This window comes from Ostrea edulis, chromosome 4 (assembly GCF_947568905.1).
Source record: "Ostrea edulis chromosome 4, xbOstEdul1.1, whole genome shotgun sequence".
NCBI classification, from domain to species: domain Eukaryota; kingdom Metazoa; phylum Mollusca; class Bivalvia; order Ostreida; family Ostreidae; genus Ostrea; species Ostrea edulis.
The window spans coordinates 72934722-72955944 of record NC_079167.1 but is presented as its reverse complement, the minus strand read 5'-3'; the positions used below and the strand labels follow the sequence as shown (position 1 = coordinate 72955944).

The window sequence follows — 21223 nt, the reverse complement described above, 5'->3', positions numbered from 1 at the left end:
ATATTCAATCAATCATAATTATCATAACCTTTGACCTTGAACTCGGATTTTTACCTACTTTTAAGATAACATAAACTATTAAATATATTCAAAACTATTTTTGGTGGGGCTTTCATATTTTGTATATAGATTATGACAAGATCTTGTACACAGTGGTGTTTTATATATCTTCTATCCTTGGAGTTTGACTCACTTTATGGGGGGGGGGGGGGAACCAAACCCTGGCTTATTCAACATCTCCTGAGTTGTATAAGGTAGGGTTTTCGTATTTTGTGTATAGGCTCTTGATGGCAAGACTTTATTGTTTTGTGAAGTTTGGTCTTGTGACCTTGACCTGGGAGTTCGATTTACGTTTTGAATCTGCTCAATTTTTATGGAAAAGTAATGATAACAGAAACTTTGCTAAAATGTCTCTAAAATAGTACTTGTTTTTGCATTGGAAAAGGTTATATTTTTAAAAAAAAATCCTTTGAAAAAACAACGAAATGATGCAATACGCCCTTCCAACTTAAATCCCACATTTACACGGTTCCGACGATAGATTAAAAATTAAACCACTTCCGGTTCATTTTTCAATCACAACTACACGTGAAATGTATCTACGATGAAACTTGTGTGGAATGTTTGTTTAACAACAGAAGAACTCTTATCAGGATCACCCAGTATCAAACCAGAAACGACTAGAGACTGAACAATGACTGGCGGGAGTAAACTAGCAACGACGACATCTCCCAAATCAGCTGATTCCTTCTGGTTCAAATACGTCTTGTCATCTCTCGCCGCTGTATGTGCAGAAACAGGTATTTGTGTTGTATCACATCTAGAAATGAACCATATTTTTCTTACTTCTGTATGTCATTTTATAAGGATTTATTGAAGTACACACGTTTTCTAACACACCGACTCGCGCTCAAGGTCAGGTGTTCTTTCACAGGTAACGTGGTCAAATATTCCCCTCGCCAGATAAGAAATATCAAAACGCGGGGATTTAAACGCTGTAACACTGTTCCTAACTTCATGGTACAAAAATCTTTCATTTGGCATACAACACATTAACTAGCCTGTTAATTAATGCACAGTTAATGATCTGATTTTAATCAATCAATTAGAAAAAAAAAAATTAATATATATATACGACTGAAGCAGACTGGTAACACGGTCGAAATATTTCAACAAAGTGTTTACAGTTTTTTCTATCTATCTATCTATCTATCTATCTATCTATCTATCTATCTATCTATCTATATATATATATTATTTTTCTGTTCATATTTATTTATTGATTAAAATTCAGATACCTTTACCAGGGACCTGTATACTAACTTTTTTTTATATAGGTCCCTGCCTTTACCATGTTTACTGTCTTATTTGGTAAAAGCTCAGTAGCCCCATACAGGGGCCTAGGGGTGAAACTAGTCCTGGCTTTGCCATGGGGCCTTGACACAGCCCCCAGACAAAATCGTAACTAACATGATTATTTCAGAAAGCAAAAAAATCTCGTATGTAAGGCTGCATGATTCCATCAGGGTCGCACAAACACACCATTTTACCGTTGTTTTGGGTAAACAAATGTAGCTATGATGTACGTCATAGCACAAGTCTAAAAAGTTGGAAGATTAATTAAATTAACAAACATTCTCATGTAATGTACATATATCCTCAAACCTTTATACCCTAGTACCAGAATTGTGGTGAATTTATGATTTGCATAGGAAGATGATTAGAAAAGAAAAATTCTTACAAATTGTCCAATACGCCAGTTTCGAGATTAGAGCTCTCCTGTGTAGGAGGTGCATTTAGTGGAACTTTGAATCCTTAGGTGGGACAGAGTGGTACCACATTCAGAAAGAAAGACGATAAAATGTATAAAAACCGATTTCTTATTAAATACTTGATGTAGGAAATGTAAAATACTGTCAAAAGAAATGTTTTACTAAAGTGGAAACATAAATACAATGTTATATTTCCAAGCATTGTCCTGGATATGATAGCTAGGAGCAACACAATAACGTGATATAATAAGAATTCTAAGTATTTAATTACTTCTTGAATACTTATCATTTACTTAGTTTGTGTATCAGTCGAAATTGGGTGATGAAACTGCGTATGATAAACTTACTGAGCAGATTCACTTATGCAGTGATGAATATCTGTCCCACTCCCGCGTGTAAACAAGTTGTTTTGCACCTTACTAAGTACGAGAGTTTTCCAAAGGGAAATAACTTGGACATATCTCGAAAACGGCGTATTAATAAGCATACATTTTTTTGTTGCATAGATTCAGGTGGAATTTATAACCCCTACCGGGACAGTTAGGCAGTGAAGATTTTGCCACTGGTTAAAAGTTTACATATTAATAATTATAAATCTTAATAACAACAGCAAAGATACATTTGTTAGTATGCAAGCATTTCTATGTTGTTTTAATTAATAAATTTGTTCAAAGAACAACCCAGGGGACCTTTCAGGGCTGGGATACTGGTATAGGGGTTTGAAGTCTTAAACTAATGGAGTGTGTATGAGCAAGGTGACACAGGCAAGCACTGTGTCCATAGGCCTCTTGTTTAATAGTAGTATACAATACACTTATCATAAGTATATAAATTCATCATGATTATTCGAGAAGATGAAAAAATAATTTTGGAGGAAATATCAGAAACGTTGCATATATGTCTTTAAAGTCATATCTCTGATTGTCTATATGGTCAATGAATAACACATTTCTCAACATTCTTTCAGCAACATACCCTTTGGATCTTACAAAAACTCGCCTTCAGATTCAGGGAGAGAAATCTGGAGATGGAGCTCTCATGGCCAAAAGAGGAATGTTTAGAACAGCTGCAGGAATTGGTAGGGATTTTCTTTAACTCTTGTTTGTAAAGTCCTCAGGTGTCAGATGTGGAAATACCAAATTGTTTTATGTGGTGTTTGATTTCAAAACATTTTAAATTTATGATAATGCTCTGATTTGTGTAAATATACTGTCAAGTCATAAATTTTTCTTTTGTGAAGGGGGTTGTTGTAAAGTTTGGTTCTTTTGTGGTTTTGGATATACCCACGAAGTACAACAAAGAATAACAACTGAAATTAATTAGGATTAAAGAAAACAACCCCCCCCCCAAAAAAAAAGAAAACACAACCCCCCCAAAAACCCCAGATTTTTTTTTTATTTTACAATGTTAGGTATCAAACCACAAGGTTTTGACACAATCTGAGCAAACTGGTATAATATATAGTATACCAGTTTTCAGTGCTCAGATTGTGTCAAAACCCTGTGTATCAAACTAAATGTTCTAGGATAATACAAGACAGGTACTTGAGAAAAGACTGTTCAGGTCTTGGCTACTGAGGTCAGTCTTCACTACCAGTTAACCTGACACATTTGTGATGATAATTCAGTGACCTTCATGACTGGTCAGCTGGTTTTGTTTGTCAACTTAAAAGTTCTATTACTTGACCTGACCCTCCAAAGTAAATATGATACACATGATAAAAACTGAGTATTTTGAATGAAAGTTATTCCTATAGGTACAGGTTTTTTTTTTAGCAGTTGTAATCCTTAAAAGAGGACTACCACAGAGAGGAGTTTAAAATCAGATGGTTCACTTTTTTCCATTGAAAATTAAATTGCACCAAATGATTTTTAAAATTATTTTGAAATACCACATTCTGACATTCTATTGAAAGTAGAATTGGTTAGAAATAATCTGCATGACAAACAGAGCAAACAAGAACGGTCAATATAACCATGATGAAAGACTATAGTGTTTCATAATTAAATTTTTGGTAAATGCACATTGAGGGATAAAAATGACAACAATATGTAAATTAAGTTATTTACTGAGATTTTTACATATTTTACAGTCCAGGAGGAAGGTGTACTATGTCTATACCAGGGACTGCAGCCAGCATTAATTCGGCATATTGGTAAGGACCCCCCCCCCCCCCCCCCCCCCACACTTCAATAAAAATAGGATATTTATTTGGGTCTGTGTGTCTGCAACATACTCCTTGGTTTTCAGATGATATATCAAATACTGCTTGAGGCATTTTTTAAGCTTTTAATAGCAATGAAACTTCACATGACGAATCTCTGTGACTAAAGAATGACCCCAATAATTTTTTAGGATCCAAGATTAAGGTCACCAGATCACATGTTCTGAAAAATAGTTTTCAAATGATGTCTATTGTTTGAGTTTTTGCAATGTGGCCTCACATAAGGAGATTTCTAGACATAAGAATGATTGCAGTTATTTTTAGGTCAGAAGGTCAAGGTCACTAGGTAATACATAGTAAGGGATACCTTGGTTTTAGGATGATATCCCAAGTACTATTTACTATCTACATGAAGAATCTCCATAACTTAAGGTTGACTTCTAACATTTTATAGGTGAGAAAAGATTGAAGTAGAAGGTTCAATTTCCAGATGATATCTCAAATCTAGCAATGAAACTTCAAATACATAGTCTTTATGGCAGGGGGGGGGGTGCACATTGTTGTTTTGATTCACCCATTATAGATGGGTTGTGATACGGTATGAAGCAGTCTGTCGATTTGTGCATCTGTCCATCAGTCAGCATGCAGCTTATGGGTCAGATAAAACAGTACTAATATGTCTACCTAATGATTAAAGAAAAGGTCTGTTGTTTTCTAAAATCAGAGTTCAAATTTACAAAGGTAATTTTATATGCACAAAAATTATAGAAACAATGATAATCAAACTTGATTCACTTTAATTCAGTCGTTGCAGATTGCATGGTTGTATCATAGTATATGGTATAGTGTTTCTGTGTGTTTAAGTCTGTTGTTCATCCACCAACACCTTGTGAAAATGATAACAGAGTACTAATAAAGCTAGGATAACCAAACTGTACACATGTTCCATATGGAGCGATGAAGTTCTCAGTGTTCAAGGTCAAGGTCACACTTGCATGGGTGATTATGAAGAAATAGAAAAGTGCTGAGCACTATAGGGTCATCAAACTTGGTGTAGATGTCCCTGTAAGGTGTTAATGCCACATATATTTTGAAAAGTGGAATAATATTGCTTCTTAAATTATACGTTATCAGAGGGAAATCTTTCTTTACTGTAATCTGATATTTTTAACAAAGCCACAATGGGGGTTTAAAGTTGTCCATTAACTCAATGGTGTGACTATGAAAAATGTAACTGCTCAGGTGAACAATGTGGCCCATGTGCCTCTTCTTCATCAAAGCAATCCAAAAATGTTATTGACCTGATTTAGCAATTATTCACTATAGTTACAGGCAGAGAAGTTCTTTTAATAAAAGTGTTATGTTGCTTGTTTTGATAGTGTACACAGGAAGTCGGATGTCTATCTATGAATTATTCAGGGAACACATTCTACAAAGAGATGCTGATGGCAGCTACCCAGTCTGGTATAAATTTTCAGATTTCATTATTTAATAACATTATTATACCCCAAGCAACTTCGTTGCGGAGGGTATAATATTTTTGACCCGTCCGTCAGTCTGTCAGTCCCCTTTCTTGTCAACACAACTCCTCTGAGACCGCTCAACAGAATTTCATGAAACTTTGTAGTTAATAAGAACATACTGTGTAGATGTGCTTATTCCCAGGAAATTCTGATTCAATAATTTTTCTGGGATTCATACCCCTTTTGAAACTAGAATTTTAAGCCTGTCTGTCCTGTTCTTGTCAGCACAACTCCTCTGAGACTGCTCAACAGAATTCTGTGAAACTTTGTTGTTAATAAGGACACACTGTGTAGAAATGTATATTCCCAGGAAATCCTGATTCAATAATTTTTCTGAGAGTTATGCCCCTTTTGAACTTAAAAATTCGAGTCCGTCTGTCCTGTTCTTGCAGTAATGCATAGCATTACCATTCATTATGTGAGGCATTGTCAAGCAATGTTTGAGCGTGAGGTACGTGAGCTTGCTCACTTTTGCTTTCTTTCAGTAATATATAATTTTGTGTTGGTATGTCAGAGTTAAAAATATTAATTTTCTAAATGATTTAATTCAATAATATGGATAATTATACATTTACAAATAACATCCTTCTAAAATAAATAGTGGGGTTTTTTTTTCTTGTTAGTGACTGTCTGTGAAATTTTTGTAGGAAAGCCTCAATAGGTGGTCTGATGGCTGGAGCTCTCGGACAGCTTATAGCTAGTCCCACTGACCTCATTAAAGTCCAGATGCAGATGGAGGGAAGAAGGAAGTTAGAGGGGAAACCCCCAAGGTACGCTCAATTAATACAAATACTGTCACATCATACTGACTGAATTAATCCAAGTTAAAAGGGTATTTCATACTAGTGTGAAATTTTGGAGAAAGTTGTGAAAATCTTGCGTCAGGAAAGCAGCTTTAATTGTAATTACTTTTGAGTTGTTTTAATCCTTGGTAAATTAATAAGTATTATATTAAAAAATAAAATATTTTTATTCATTTTATGCTGAAAGCGCAAACAAGTTTTTCTGGTCACATTTTGTTCAGCTTGTGTCCGTCTGTCCGAATGTCTGTCCATCCGACTGTCTGTAAACTTTTAACATTTTTTGCTACTTGTCCAGAACGCAGAGACAATTTCAACCAATATTGTCATAAGGTGTCCTTAGGTAAAGGGGATTTAAAACTGTTCAAATTAAAGACCCAATTTTAAGTTGCCACCCCCAAATTGTAAGCTGCCTGCCAATCAAACATTTAACAATAGATCTCAGGTGGAGTGACATCTGCAGACACTGTGGTCTGGGGCTACCCCAGAGAGGTGTTTTGATAACAATAACAGCCAGTATCTACAGGCATTCTTTAGATCTTGAGGAAGCCCAGTATACCTGAGTTTTGATAGCAAATCACCTGTCCACAACTGCTATTTTCTTGTAATTCAATTGTTTTTAAAAAGGCCCCTGGACAATACAATTTCAATATAATTGTAATTTCCCCCCTCTATATACCTGTACATGTTTTACAAATTACACAATCAGAAATCAAACAATAATTAACAGAATAAGTTTTAAAACTTGTAACCTATTGAAATGATTTATGTCATCAATTTATGATACCTCTATATTTATAACAGAAATTATTCATTGAGTCAATGACAGAGAGAGAGAAAGAGGGGTGGGTGTATAATGTTTCAGCTACCCTTAGGAATACAACCATTATTCAAACGCTATGACTACAGAAACTCTGCAGAGGTCACTGAGACAGGTCCTGTGTATATCAAAACTATAAAAGCAGGGACAGGTAGATTTCAACCATGTTCTGCCTCTGTGTATTTCTTTGAGTGCCATGGGATATAGCAATTAACACCTTGGTAGACCCTGAGCACTCCACGTAAATAACATCTGTTTAGATTAGGCTCCGCCTACATTTTCACTGACCGTATGGTCATGAGATGGGTCTTTAAGGGTCACACCCTTTTCAAAAGAGAGATACCGGTAAATAAAGAAATAGTAAAAACACGGTGGCATCTTTTAAAAAATCTTCTCATAAACCACTGGACCAGAAAAGTCAATGAAACCTTTCATAATTTGTGAAGATTCAAATTGTGAAAATGATGGCCCCAGGGGATAAAGTGGGGCTATGATAGGTTTCCTAATAAATATCTGTAAAAATCTTTTTCTCAAGACCAGCAGTCATGATTAATCATATTGATATTGCAAGCATCCTCAGGTAGTGTACGTAGATTCAAGTTTGTTCCACAGTAAAATGAAGTTTGTAATACATGTAACTCCAATTGACTGAAAATTGTAAAACTGTCTGTACTTTCACTATCACAATCATTTTGATCGGTGCCACTAACTACCCAAATTAACATTATTATTATAAATCGTCAAACACCTATGTTAATTTGGTTTAGATAAAAGTGGACATAATAAGACATTTGTATATTTATAAAGACTTGTTATTAGCACAATTTATGTACTATGATTAATTAATCAATTATTGATAAAAAATTTATATTTGAGTCCCTAAATCGTTATGGATCCTTTCATCCTTTTTAGGTAATTAGTCGTATCTAACGTAATGGCTGTGATAGTGAAAGTACAGACGGTTTTAGAATTTTTAGTCAGTTGGAGATATTACAGACTTCATTTTATGAATTGGGGTAAGAAATTCATTTTAGAAATGATATCTTATGCTGCACATTCTATGTACATGTAATAGCTTGTTGCAATGCTCAAACATTCTGTTTAGTCGTATAGTGCCAGGGCCCAGCTAAAAGTCGACCAAAAATTAATAGAAATTTTTCTAAATTCATTTCTGCATATCTTGGGAAGTATACTTGGGATCAACTTTGGTAGTAATGTAGATTGATTATATGTATGGATATATTAGAATACAAAGTAGAATTTTATGTTAATATTGGTTTATTGTTTTTACATCAGCTGACTTGGGTACCCTATATTTAGAGTTCTATACCTTTACTCTTTAATAGTAAATTCGACCCCAGGGCACTCGGGGGGGGGGGGGGGGGGGGGGGGGGGGGGGGGGGGGATTAGGGAAATAAAGTTTTATATAAAGAAAAATCTTTTTCTTTAGGGCGACAGTAGTATAATTAGCCATATTGATATGCAAGCATTCACAGGTAGTTCAAGTTCAAATCATGGCCCTAGAGTGTAGGATGGGGCCTCAATAGGGGATCAAAGTATTACATGATAATATATATGGGAAAAAATCTTCTCAACAAGACTAGTAGGGCCAAGACTAGTCATATTAATACTTCCAAGTATCCTCAGGTACTGCAGATTCCATTTTATTCAAAACTTGGCCGTTGGAGGGTAGGGTGGAGCCACAATAGGAGATCTAATTTTTACAGGGCAGTATATAAGGAAATGTTTTAAAATCTTCACATGACCAGCAGTTTGAATCACACAATTTTTTTGTTTACATTTCATTCCTTAATTAATGTTACCCCACCACTAAACTCTGAATTTCTTGTATTTCAGAGTTAAAGGTTCTTTCGATGCTTTTCAAAAAATAGTAGCAGAAAGTGGTGTAAAAGGTCTGTACCGAGGCGTAGTCCCAAACGTACAGAGGGCAGCACTGGTTAACATGGGAGGTAATCCATCTATATCAAACGGAACACATATCACACCGATGTCCAATCTCAGAAAGAAGATATCAGCTGATTATTTAGGAAGATTACATGAAACCTGTATTTGTGTTTTTTAAATGCCCATATTAGCAGGCTGTATACATTTCAGACTTGTGTACGTATGATACAGCCAAGCAGAATATCTTGCGTTACACTGATCTTCAGGACAATTATGTCACACATTCCATAGCAAGGTTTGTATCGCATTGTCTTTACTGCTTATTAATCTAATGCCATAAAGAAATTGAACTTTAGAAATGAAGTATGTTAAAGAAAAGCTATCAAATAAAACTAATTAAAATCATTTATTCATAAATTTATAAGCATTTGGAGCTGAAAATTAAAAATGCCATTTTATGCCAAAAGTGAACCTACTATTTTCCCTTTACACATGACGCATTTTTCTTACAGTGTAAAGATATATTGTATGGCAGCCATATGTTGGGAGAGGGGGGGGGGGTGTTATTATGGATGGATAAATACAGTTATTTAAAGTAATCTGCATGGAAACTAGTGTGACTATACAAATGATTAGAAAACTTAAGTCCTTCAGAATCCTGCTGTAAGCTCATGTCAAGAAGTCCTTCAGAATCCTGCTGTAAGCTCATGTCAAGAAGGGCTGCTGTGTGATGTCCTCAATAAGGCTTTTGTGACCTTGACATTAAAACTAATGAACCCCCCCCCCCCCAAATCCACATGTGTATTATTTCACCAACCTTTATATCGCATTTTATATCACATTACAAGACAAAGTGAAACACATGCTATAATAGGGCTTCAGATAGAGAACAGTTGTTATAATGATATCTTGTGACAGTTTAGCTTGTAATGTTCAATGTTTTAATGATACATGTATTTTGTGACAGTTTAGCTTGTAATGTTCGATGCTTTAATGATATCTTGTGACAGTTTAGCTTGTAATGTTCGATGTTTTAATGATATCTTGTGACAGATTAGCTTGTAATGTTCGATGGTTTAATGATATCTTGTGACAGTTTAGCTTGTAACGTTCAATGTTATAATGATATCTTGTGACAGTTTAGCTTGTAACGTTCGATGGTTTAATGATATCTTGTGACAGTTTAGCTTGTAACGTTCGATGTTATAATGATATCTTGTGACAGTTTAGCTTGTAACGTTCGATGCTTTAATGATATCTTGTGACAGTTTAGCTTGTAACGTTCGATGGTTTAATGATATCTTGTGACAGTTTAGCTTGTAACGTTCGATGCTTTAATGATATCTTGTGACAGTTTAGCTTGTAACGTTCGATGTTGTAATGATATCTTGTGACAGTTTAATTAGCTTGTAATGTTCGATGTTTTAATGATATCTTGTGACAGATTAGTTGTAATGTTCAATGTTTTGGTTACTTTCAGTGCCTGTTCTGGTCTGGTAGCAGCCATCTTTGGGACACCAGCTGATGTTGTCAAAACCAGAATAATGAACCAGCCAACCAAAAATGGAAAGTGAGTTCATAGGTTGTAAAAGCACTGTACATGTACTTTTTGTGCACGGTACTTGTATGTATTTCCGCTATTAAAATCTGGTCACATAAAATCATGTGATTTTGTTCCAGTGGACCAAAGTGTGTAAGCTAATTATGTCTCCTCTTTCAGGAGGAGACATATGCTTTTGTACTTTCCGTCCGTCTGTCCCAAAATCTTGTGAACGCTGCTCCTCCTATATGACTTATCGGATAGACTTGAAACTTTGTACAATGCTCCATTGCCATTTGTAGATGTGCATATCGTCGGGACAGAAGGATCCAATTATTTTCCTAAAAGTTATAGTGGATCTAAGAGGGGTGGAGGATGTTAAAATAGCTTGTGAGCACTTCTCCTCCTATATGGCTTATCTGATAGATTTGAAATTGTGTATGATACTTCAATGTCATTTGCAAATGTGCATTTTGCAGGGATAGGAGGATCCAATTGTTGTCCTTAAAGTTATTGTGGATCTGATGGGTGGAGGGTGTAAAATAGTTTGTGAACACTTCTCTAAATTGTGGCCTATCAGAGTTCATATTGTCTATATTCCTGCTCATGCTTTCTCCTCCATACCACGCAGTACATTAAAAGGAGGATGTTTCATTTGGAGCACTTCCAATTTGTGGAGCTGGGGAGACATTTGTTTTTCATAAAAACAATCTCTAGTTTCATGTGAGCCATATGCAACTCGGCAAAATTTCATACCCATAGACCAAATCAAATAAAATCTGCGAAATTATGACTGAAGTCTGATCCACTACACTGTCTGTATTTCAGGGGTCTACTGTACACCGGATCTCTGGATTGTCTCATTAAGACGGCCACACAGGAGGGTGTCATGGCACTGTACAAGGGATTCATACCCATCTGGTTACGAATGGTGAGAGAGATCCAGCTTAAGATTTCATGGATCTGATACTCGACTTGCATTAAATGAAGTAACTGCTACATAATTACTTTTATATAATATGACTAACATTCAATTTTGTAGGCCCCCTGGTCTCTGACATTCTGGATATCATTCGAGAAGATCCGTCACCTTGCAGGAACTTCTTCATTTTGATAGCATTAATGTTTGTTAGTGATCAGTATTCAGGACCAGTCCAGCATTCTGCCTGCTTCATATGTATATATTATACCACATGGTTCATATCGGGTATATGTGTGGGAAAATATCATTTTTAGGTCACCTAAGTCACTCAGGTGACTCATTGCTATCTGTTTTTTTGTCCATTGCCGTGCATTGTTAGTCATACACTTTTGAACATTTCAGCTTCTTCTCTAAAATGGCAGAACCAGTTTGGTATATAACTTCTGTGGGTCAGGGGAAACAAACATTGTGAATTTTATAGACCCTGGGGCCTGAGGGGTGTGGCCAAAACCATAAAAATTAATGGTAATTTTCTTTTTTACTTGTGGACATCAAGCAGTCAACTGTTGGCATGGTTAAAATAAGCAATAGGCTCTTTACCAAAATTGTGAAGTTCATGACTCCTGGATTCAGGCCTGAGGGTGTTGCCAAGTTAAACATACTTCTTTACTTCTGGACACCAAGCTGTTACTCTGTTTGCATGATTATAATGAGCAATGAGCTCTATAGCAAAACTGAAATTCATAACGAGGTTGGAACTAAGATGGTCATGTGTTAAAAATTCATTATATCTTAGAAAATCTTTACTTCTGGACATCCAAGGATACAAAATGTTTGCATGATTATAATGAGCATTGATTTAGCCCTCAACCAAATCTGTGAAATTCATGATTCCTAGGTTCAGGCCCTAGGGTAGGGCTAAGTTGGTCATGTATTAAAAATGAATATCTTAAAAAATCTTCTAAAAGTTGACAGAATGTTAGTGCAATTGGGATTGTAATGGGGACTGAGCCCTCTTACAAATTTTTTTAATTAATGATCCCCGGGTGGACTAGATTGGTCATATTATACAGATTATGTATACAGTTATACCAATATATCTATCTTATTATATACTTTCAATTTCATCTCTTCTTTTTTCTTTAAAAGTTTGCGGGCATATATCACACGATATATGCCCGGAAACATTCCGGCCCGCAAACATTACGTCACAATCAAATTTCTACTCCGTTAATTTTCAAATTTTTTGTGTTTTTCATCTTTTACTCAGTTAAACCGATAAAATTATTGTTGAAAATAAAATTATTGTTAGTTTCTAAATGAAATTGAAAGTATATAATAAAAAGGTTATAGACTTTGTATGGGAAATATGACGACCTCGTTTTTTGTCCCGAACGGACCTCGCAAGCTCGGTCCGTCTACGCGCCAAAAAACTCGGTCGTCATATTTTCCCATACAAAGTCTATAACCTATAAATATAGAAACAAAAACATAAAAATGGAGAAGTCTAAAAAAGGACACAGGTAACACAATGGCTTCCAAAGACCAACAATTGTGGATGTTCAGGTGACCGTTAAACTGCGCTATTTTTAAAACTCAGATTTTCATGAGGATGTCTACAACATTGACATTGTACCAGTAATTATTATCTGTACTACCAGTATTTTTTGTACTAGTAATATTTTCTAGATAATTCAGCAATGTAAATGTACTGATTTGTCAATTTAAAAAATGAGTATACATATTTCTGTGGGTGTGTGTGTGTGTACATGTTTGTGTGGGGATGTGTGTGTGTACATGTTTGTGTGGAGATGGGTGTGTACATGTTTGTGTGGAGATGGGTGTGTACATGTTTGTGTGGAGACGGGTGTGTACATGTTTGTGTGGGGATGGGTGTGTGTACATGTTTCTGTGGAGATGGGTGTGTACATGTCTCTGTGGAGATGTGTGTGTGTGTGCTGAAGATATCATTTCTCAATAATCGAGCTGCATTTAATGCAAAATTCTTCTTAATCATGCGCCGTGATTGTGTCTGCATTTCATAATTTTGAATGTTTGCAGTGATTGTAATGAATGGATATTCTGCACCATTGAGAAATTCCTGTGGTTGTTTTATGGCCTTCAGAAAACCAATCTTGTGATCAAATCACTGCACAAATCATGTGCATGCAAATGAATGATATTACCTAAAATCACAGGCACTTATATCGCTTGGGGCCTAATTACTATATATAAGAGTACTCTTACTCTTATATATAGTAATAAGGCCCCAAGCGATATAAGTGCCTGTGCCTAAAATGAATAAAAGCAATACAAATATTTTGTGACTGTCTTTTCTTGATTGAATTAATGTAATAACTTTGTATCCATTTACAATCAATTAAAAATAAATTCTAAAAGATTGTGATTCGTTGTTTTAATCTTCGACAGGGGTTTAGCACAGGGTCAAATCATAAAAACATGCAAAACCAGGGTTAATTTGATAGGACATTGTACTGATATCATTGAAGTGTAAAATGATAGACATTGTAACTATAGATTTAATCAACGACGTGTAAAATGATATACATTGTACCTGCCTATTTGATCATTGAGGTTTAAAATGATACCAGCAAAGTATTGGCCAATGAAGTGTTAAATGATGGACACTACTGGCCTATCTGATCATTGAAGTGTAAAATTATAGACATTGTACTGGCCTATCTGATCATTGAAGTGTAAAATTAACCAGACATTGTATTGGACCATTGATCATTGAAGTGTAAAATTATAGACATTGTACTGGCCTATCTGATCATTGAAGTGTAAAATTAACCAGACATTGTATTGGATCATTGAAGTGTAAAATTATACACATGGTACTGGCCTATCTGATCATTGAAGTGTAAAATTAAACAGACATTGTATTGGACCATTGATCATTGAAGTGTAAAATTATACACATGGTACTGGCCTATCTGATCATTAAAGTGTAAAATCATACAGACATTGCACTGGCCCATTTAAACAAGAAAGTGAGTTTATGTTGTCATTATTGGGTTATGATGGTCTTAAGCATTGTAAGAAAATTCAATAATGAGCAACAATTGTCCGTTTTTAATAACTTCCACATAGTGTGGACATTTTAATGTGAACTATGGTCAGATGAAGTTTTCTGTTGAAGTGGAAAAGTTTGGAGTAGGTATGTATATGTATTCATACAAGGCTGAGGAATGTATGTAGCAGTGTGTTTTAACTTGTATATATTATATGATACCATATTTTAATAAACATGAATAGTGCATATGAATTAAAAGCGCATTTTATGATTTAAGTCAAATTCCCAGATCCACCCCTTTATTTACTTAAGTGTAATAGGTGAGTGAAAAGGTTCACAGGTCTTGGTATTTCATTGGCTGTAGAACTGAGTTTTATTCAGTTAGAATCTAGAGAGTTTTTGGTCAGGTTGGTCGTGGCTTGCTTTTAAGCAGTTTTAGTATCTTTGTGCTGATTTGGCATTTTGGTTTTGACAAAGACATTATTAGACCTTCAAATCCAGACCTGACAGTAAGTACTAATTTTATTAACATTTATCTTCATAATATGTATATATAACTAATATCACTGTTTGAGAGAAGAGTGAAAGTTTAAATATTATGAAGAACAGTAAATATCAATTTAAAGTTATTTCCTCTCAGTATATGCTTATATTATATCTATAGTTATTATAGTGTATATAGTACTGTAATGATATATTTGTTATAAATAGATTAGAAGCATCCAGGCAGCATTTTGATGTTTGCATGCATTGGGCCTTGTCCCATAGATAGGTAATTATAAGATATTACCTTTTATTATATTTAAAACATGTAATTTCATAGTGTTACATTATTTGTAATGCAACTGTAAATATTTGAGTAAAGTATATTTTACTATATTTGAATTAAGGGAGATAACTCTTAAGGTTGAAATGTACTCTCTATTGATTGTAAATTGCTGTGATATTCATTGTTACTATTTTGTCTTTTAGGGCCATTTATTTTTGTAATCAACATTATGTAATCATCGTCATCATCCTTATTCGTTTTACCGTACAATAAATGACTGCATTGTGAACCCTAAGCCAGGAGTTGGTTATTTCTACATTACAAACCACCACCCCTGCAACATGTACATGTATATAATTTGCAGTGAAATTCTCACGAATAACAATCCAGATTTTCTGAGAATGTTAATGCATGTACAGATATTAATGTAAATAAAAACAGGTAAAAATTATATTGTACTGGCATATAGACGAGTAAATTCTTCAGGATTTTGGATAAGTTAGTAAGTCGTGATGTCAACATTGTACTGGATAAGTTAGAGAGTAAAAGTCATCATGTCAAAATTGTACTGGATAATTTAGAGAGTAAAAGTCATGATGTCAACATTGTATTGGATAAATTAGAGAGTAAAAGTTGTGATGTCAAAATTGTACTGGATAATTTAGAGAGTAAAAGTTGTGATGTCAACATTGTACTGGATAAGTTAGAGATTAAAAGTCATGATATCAACATTGTATTGGATAAGTTAGAGAGTAAAAGTCATGATGTCAACATTGTACTGGATAAGTTCGAGAGTAAAAGTCATAATGTCAACATTATATTGGATAAGTTAGAGAGTAAAAGTCTTGTCAAAATTGTACTGGATAAGTTAGAGAGTAAAAGTTGTGATGTCATCATTGTACTGGATAAGTTACAGAGTAAAAGTCATGATGTTTAAGTTAGTAAGTCATAATGTCAACATTATACTGGATAAGTTAGAGAGTAAAAGTCATGTCAAAATCGTACTGGATAAGTTAGAGAGTAAAAGTCACAATGTCAACATTATATTGGATAAGTTAGAGAGTAAAAGTCTTGTCAAAATTGTACTGGATAAATTAGAGAGTAAAAGTCACAATGTCAACATTATATTGGATAAGTTAGAGAGTAAAAGTCTTGTCAAAATTGTACTGGATAAGTTAGAGAGTAAAAGTTGTGATGTCATCATTGTACTGGATAAGTTACAGAGTAAAAGTCATAATGTCAACATTATACTGGATAAGTTAGAGAGTAAAAGTCGTGATGTCAACATTGTACTGGATAATTTAGAGAGTAAAAGTCGTGATGTCAACATTGTACTGGATAAGTTAGAGAGTAAAAGTCGTGATGTCAACATTGTACTGGATAATTTAGAGAGTAAAAGTTGTGATGTCAACATTGTACTGGATAAGTTAAGAGATTAAAAGTCATGATGTCAACATTGTATTGGATAAGTTAGAGAGTAAAAGTCATGATGTCAACATTGTACTGGATAAGTTAGAGAGTAAAAGTCATGATGTCAACATTGTACTGGGTAAGTTTGAGGGTAAATGTCGGGATGTCAACATTGTACTGGATAAGTTAGAGAGTAAAAGTCGTGATGTCAACATTGTACTGGATAATTTAGAGAGTAAAAGTTGTGATGTCAACATTGTACTGGGTAAGTTTGAGGGTAAACGTCGGGATGTCAACATTGTATTGGATAAGTTAGAGAGTAAAAGTCATGATGTCAACATTGTACTGGATAAGTTAGAGAGTAAAAGTCATGATGTCAACATTGTACTGGGTAAGTTTGAGGGTAAACGTCGGGATGTCCACATTGTACTGGATAAGTTAGAGAGTAAAAGTCATGATGTCAACATTGTACTGGATAAGTTAGAGAGTAAAAGTCAGGATGTCAACATTGTACTGGGTAAGTTTGAGGGTAAACGTCGGGATGTCAACATTGTACTGGATAAGTTAGAGAGTAAAAGTCATGATGTCAACATTGTACTGGATAAGTTTGAGGGTAAACGTCGGGATGTCAACATTGTACTGGATAAGTTAGAGAGTAAAAGTCATGATGTCAACATTGTACTGGATAAGTTAGAGAGTAAAAGTCATGATGTCAACATTGTACTGGGTAAGTTTGAGGGTAAACGTCGGGATGTCAACATTGTACTGGATAAGGGCACAAAGTGTAGGAGCCTTCATTGTAACAAGTAAGGGACAGACAGGAGCTCTAATGTCACTTTCTTCCTCTTCCAGGCGAGTACAGAAATTGAAATATCTACATTCTTGCTCCTTGGTTCACTGCCCTACTATAAAGACTGTTTTTGGGAAAAGGTGTGAATTTACAACTTTCTACTGTAAGAAAACCTTCCCGCTTCAGCTTGTGGTCCCTTTCCACCATCCCTCTTTTCAAAGAAAAGTTGATTTAACTAATATACTTATTGGTAAATATTACACACTGATGTACCTCCAGTAAGTGTATGAAATCAAAGTTTAGGTATTAAAGTAGGGGTCTAGTAGCGTGACGTCATGTCCGGATCGAACTCCAGTATTGGTTCACGTACTATTATTATTGGGTGGATTTATACTGTTTTTACATTTACCTGGATGTTTTTTAATTTAGTAAAATGAATACAATAACACTCCATCACTTATATTTAAGTAGACTATGGATCCAATCTTCTTTCCATTTTTTGTCATCTAATTCACACATAAAACCAGAGGTACATATTTGTTTAATTGATATACAGGCCGGGGTATTACATGTTAAAATTATCTGTAAATTAAAAAAAATTCATGATATGCAATCATGCACTTGTGGAATTAAATAAAACAATTCTGCATTTGTTATATATTTGTTATCTTGTTATATATTTGTTATCTTCTGTTATGTGAAAATCATCTTCAAAATGGTTATTTTGGCCCAAAAATGTAAATATAAATTGAGATGCTGTGAAAATATTATGCTGAGAAAGGGCAGATTTTTTAAATGTATTTTAACAAGCATTCATATATGAACATAATATGTGAGTTTGAATGAAAAATCACAAGTCAAATTTTTAAAATATTCATATTAGTGGTGTTGCAGTGCCGTATTTTTGACTGCCGAGGGCCTGTATTGAGGTCAATTTTGTACCACCATTATTAAAAAACATGAAACTATGTTAAAATTTCACTTTTAATTATTTAGTTAAACATATTTATTTCATATTTGAGGAAAAAAATTGCAGCATCATACCTCAAACAAAATTTTATGGACATATTCCAGGACTTCTTCAATGAATTCTGATATTGCCGTTTGACAAATGGGGGTACACGTAATAAAAATACCATAATTTACTCATTATACTGACAACCCCCCATTTTTTTGTTTTTATCATACCCTGAAATGAACAATCTAAGTATCTAAACTCAAATTTTTGAGAAATCACAAGTAGGTCCAGGACTAGGGACCTACCTTAATAAACATCTTGGGGCATTGTAAATTGCATAATTCAAACTTTGATGTTTTACTAAATAATCGAGGGTCATATGTCGCAGCTAAAGCGGGGAGGTCCTTTGATTTTCAGTCTAATATTTAACCTTTACTCCCAATATATGGGTACCTTGTCATTGGGGTTTCGTTAAATTTCATTAACATTTTAATTGTCATCACTTTTTCATCTCCTTCCATTATATTGCTATAAATAAAACATTTCTTTGGTTGGTAAATTCATAAGATAGTGATCGCTTGTTCCCTCCCGTTACCCTGTACAAATACTGCACATTAAGTTGATTTCTTCATTTCATGATCTTGTTCAACTACGAAACTTCGTCTTCAACAAATAAAGATCAAACAGTTGATTTTAGTGTTTATATGCAAAAAGCAAAACATTTTTTAAAAAAAATTCCTCTCACAAGAACAGAAAGAAAAGTACATGTATATGTCTGTTCATTGCATTTAATTCAATTTAATGCACAATGTACTATACAAAACAAAGCACAAGTAAAACAAACACAACATTGAAATACAATGTATGAATGCAAAATGGTTCTAATGAATATATAATTAAATCTTGTTCAATGAATGACAACTGAAAGAACTGATATCATGAAGGATGCTACGAAAATATTCCATGATTTTGTCAATATCTGAGAAAATAATCATAGACTTTCTTGTACCTTGAAATGAGTGAACTGTTGTGTCTCCATCTAAAATAATGAACATGACAATGATGGACTAGCTACAGCTCTGTTTTGTAAGAGTGGGATTTCTGGGAGGAGTGGGGATTGAAGGAATGGGGTATTGTGAGGATTGTAGGAGTGGTATTGTGAGGATTGTAGGAGTGGTATTGTGAGGATTGAAAGAGTGGGGTATTGTGAGGATTGTAGGAGTGGGGTATTGTGAGGATTGTAGGAGCGAGATATTGGGAGGATTGTAAGAACGAGATATTGGGAGGCAGGGATTGAGGGAGAAGCTGGAGTACGACACTGTTAGTAGTAATGAATGAGGGGGAAATATAATTTTGAGTAGGTGTAGGAAAGAGGGAATAAATGGGAGAGAAATAAGGGATGAGGAGAAAAGTGTCTTATCCCATGCACACTTAATGAATAGGTAAAAATCAAAAGAGATGAATACCTGGAATTATTAATGATCATTTATTTTTCTTCACTTAATAATCTACAGTTTTGCAGCTAGCCCAGAGATGAGAGTCTAGTTGGACAATTACACTTTGACTGTGAACGCCACCTTTGTCTTGTTGGGCGTGCCCGTCTTGAATAAAGCTCTGTGTAGAATGTTCACATCCAAATCAGAGCCTTTCTTAGGATTATCTTTACCAAGTCTGTAAATAAGAAAACAGTGTCTCATGTATGTGTAAAGGAAACGAGAAGGGCCGTGGGCCAGAATATCCATCTGTGTAAAGGAAACGAGAAGGGCCGTGGGCCAGAATATCAATCTGTTACTTTGCTCTAAAGATGTGACTTGAAGAAAGCTCTGAATATTTGTCACCCATACTTGGACAAGACTTGTTTTTGAACAACTGTACACAATAACGATTTATTGTGCTTGCATATCAGGCAGTTTTTGGTCAGGAAAGCTCACTTGACATTTTAGGTTAAGGATGCTCAACACTTTTAACATTATTCCCAAGCACTGTATTTGATTTACACATACAATGAATATTTCAGACATCTCAGCCAATATTGAAAATTATTATTTAAAAAAAACCCAATTGTACCCCATAAGAATACTGTATGCTGGAGTTTTCTTCTAAATGCATTGAAAAATGTTTTTGTACTGTTTTAAATTCCCTCAAAACATTTATGACTACTTTAGGGTAATGAAAATATCTTAATTAGTCCATAGTGAATTTGTGCTCATTCAAAAATAAATAGTTTTAAAGATTTAATGATATACTCTAGACAATGACAACAACATCCCCCCTCCCTCAAAATGGAAAAAAAATCCATAATATCCTTGAATATTACAAAAACTCAATCAAAATAGCAAGTGCACACTTCATTAATTTCATACAAGATACACACAAAGTTTTAATCAAATCTGTTCATTGGCGTGAGAGATAAACTCCTTACAAATGGATGGACAAGGAGATTCCAGTATATCCCCTAATCTACTTTGTTTGACATTGGGGGGGGGGGGGGGGGGGGGGGGGGGGGGGGTTATAATAAAATTGGGGCAAAAATTTCACAGTATAGTTTTACAAAAGATAAAATTTTAATTCTGCATCTCACTATTTACCTGAGAGGACCTTCAACATCTTTGGCATTCCCAACAACAGGTTCGGCAGCCACCTTCTTAGGTTTAGGAGGAGTGTATAGTTTTACCTGCATTGGTAATCCTGGAGTATAAAAATGTGACTTTTATCATATCATTTGAGTAGGAATTTTTATTTGCAGTAGGTTCTTATCTAACATGCTATATCATAACTGTAGTAGCTGCAATAACGTAATCCTCTCAAATTTT

At 34.6% G+C, this 21223-nt stretch overlaps 3 protein-coding genes across 4 annotated transcripts in view; 2 read left to right on the top strand and 1 right to left on the bottom strand.

The window, feature by feature from the left end:
• The first annotated feature begins 536 nt into the window (after positions 1-536).
• On the top strand, positions 537-13850 carry LOC125671093 (mitochondrial uncoupling protein 4-like). The gene is made up of 10 exons (XM_048906546.2): positions 537-800; positions 2740-2850; positions 3865-3927; positions 5316-5400; positions 6107-6229; positions 8937-9049; positions 9195-9279; positions 10465-10554; positions 11353-11455; positions 11567-13850. Exons 1-10 carry the CDS (start codon positions 695-697, stop codon positions 11636-11638), a joined length of 951 nt encoding a protein of 316 aa, XP_048762503.1. The 5' UTR covers positions 537-694; the 3' UTR covers positions 11639-13850.
• A 2331-nt stretch (positions 13851-16181) lies between these two features.
• LOC130053845 (uncharacterized) lies at positions 16182-17472 on the top strand. Its single transcript, XM_056161452.1, has 2 exons — positions 16182-16644; positions 16727-17472. Exons 1-2 carry the CDS (start codon positions 16182-16184, stop codon positions 17470-17472), a joined length of 1209 nt encoding a protein of 402 aa, XP_056017427.1.
• Positions 17473-19096: 1624 nt separating this feature from the next.
• LOC125670815 (polymerase delta-interacting protein 3-like) overlaps positions 19097-21223 on the bottom strand; it is a 12836-nt gene continuing 10709 nt past the window's right edge. For both annotated transcript variants that reach the window (XM_048906202.2, XM_048906203.2), the window contains exons 7-8: positions 20999-21098; positions 19097-20081 (exon numbers count right to left, since the gene is read on the bottom strand). In XM_048906202.2, coding sequence (XP_048762159.2) covers positions 19964-20081; positions 20999-21098 — 218 coding nt within the window. In that variant the 3' untranslated portion in view covers positions 19097-19963. The remainder of the gene's footprint in view (positions 20082-20998; positions 21099-21223) is intronic.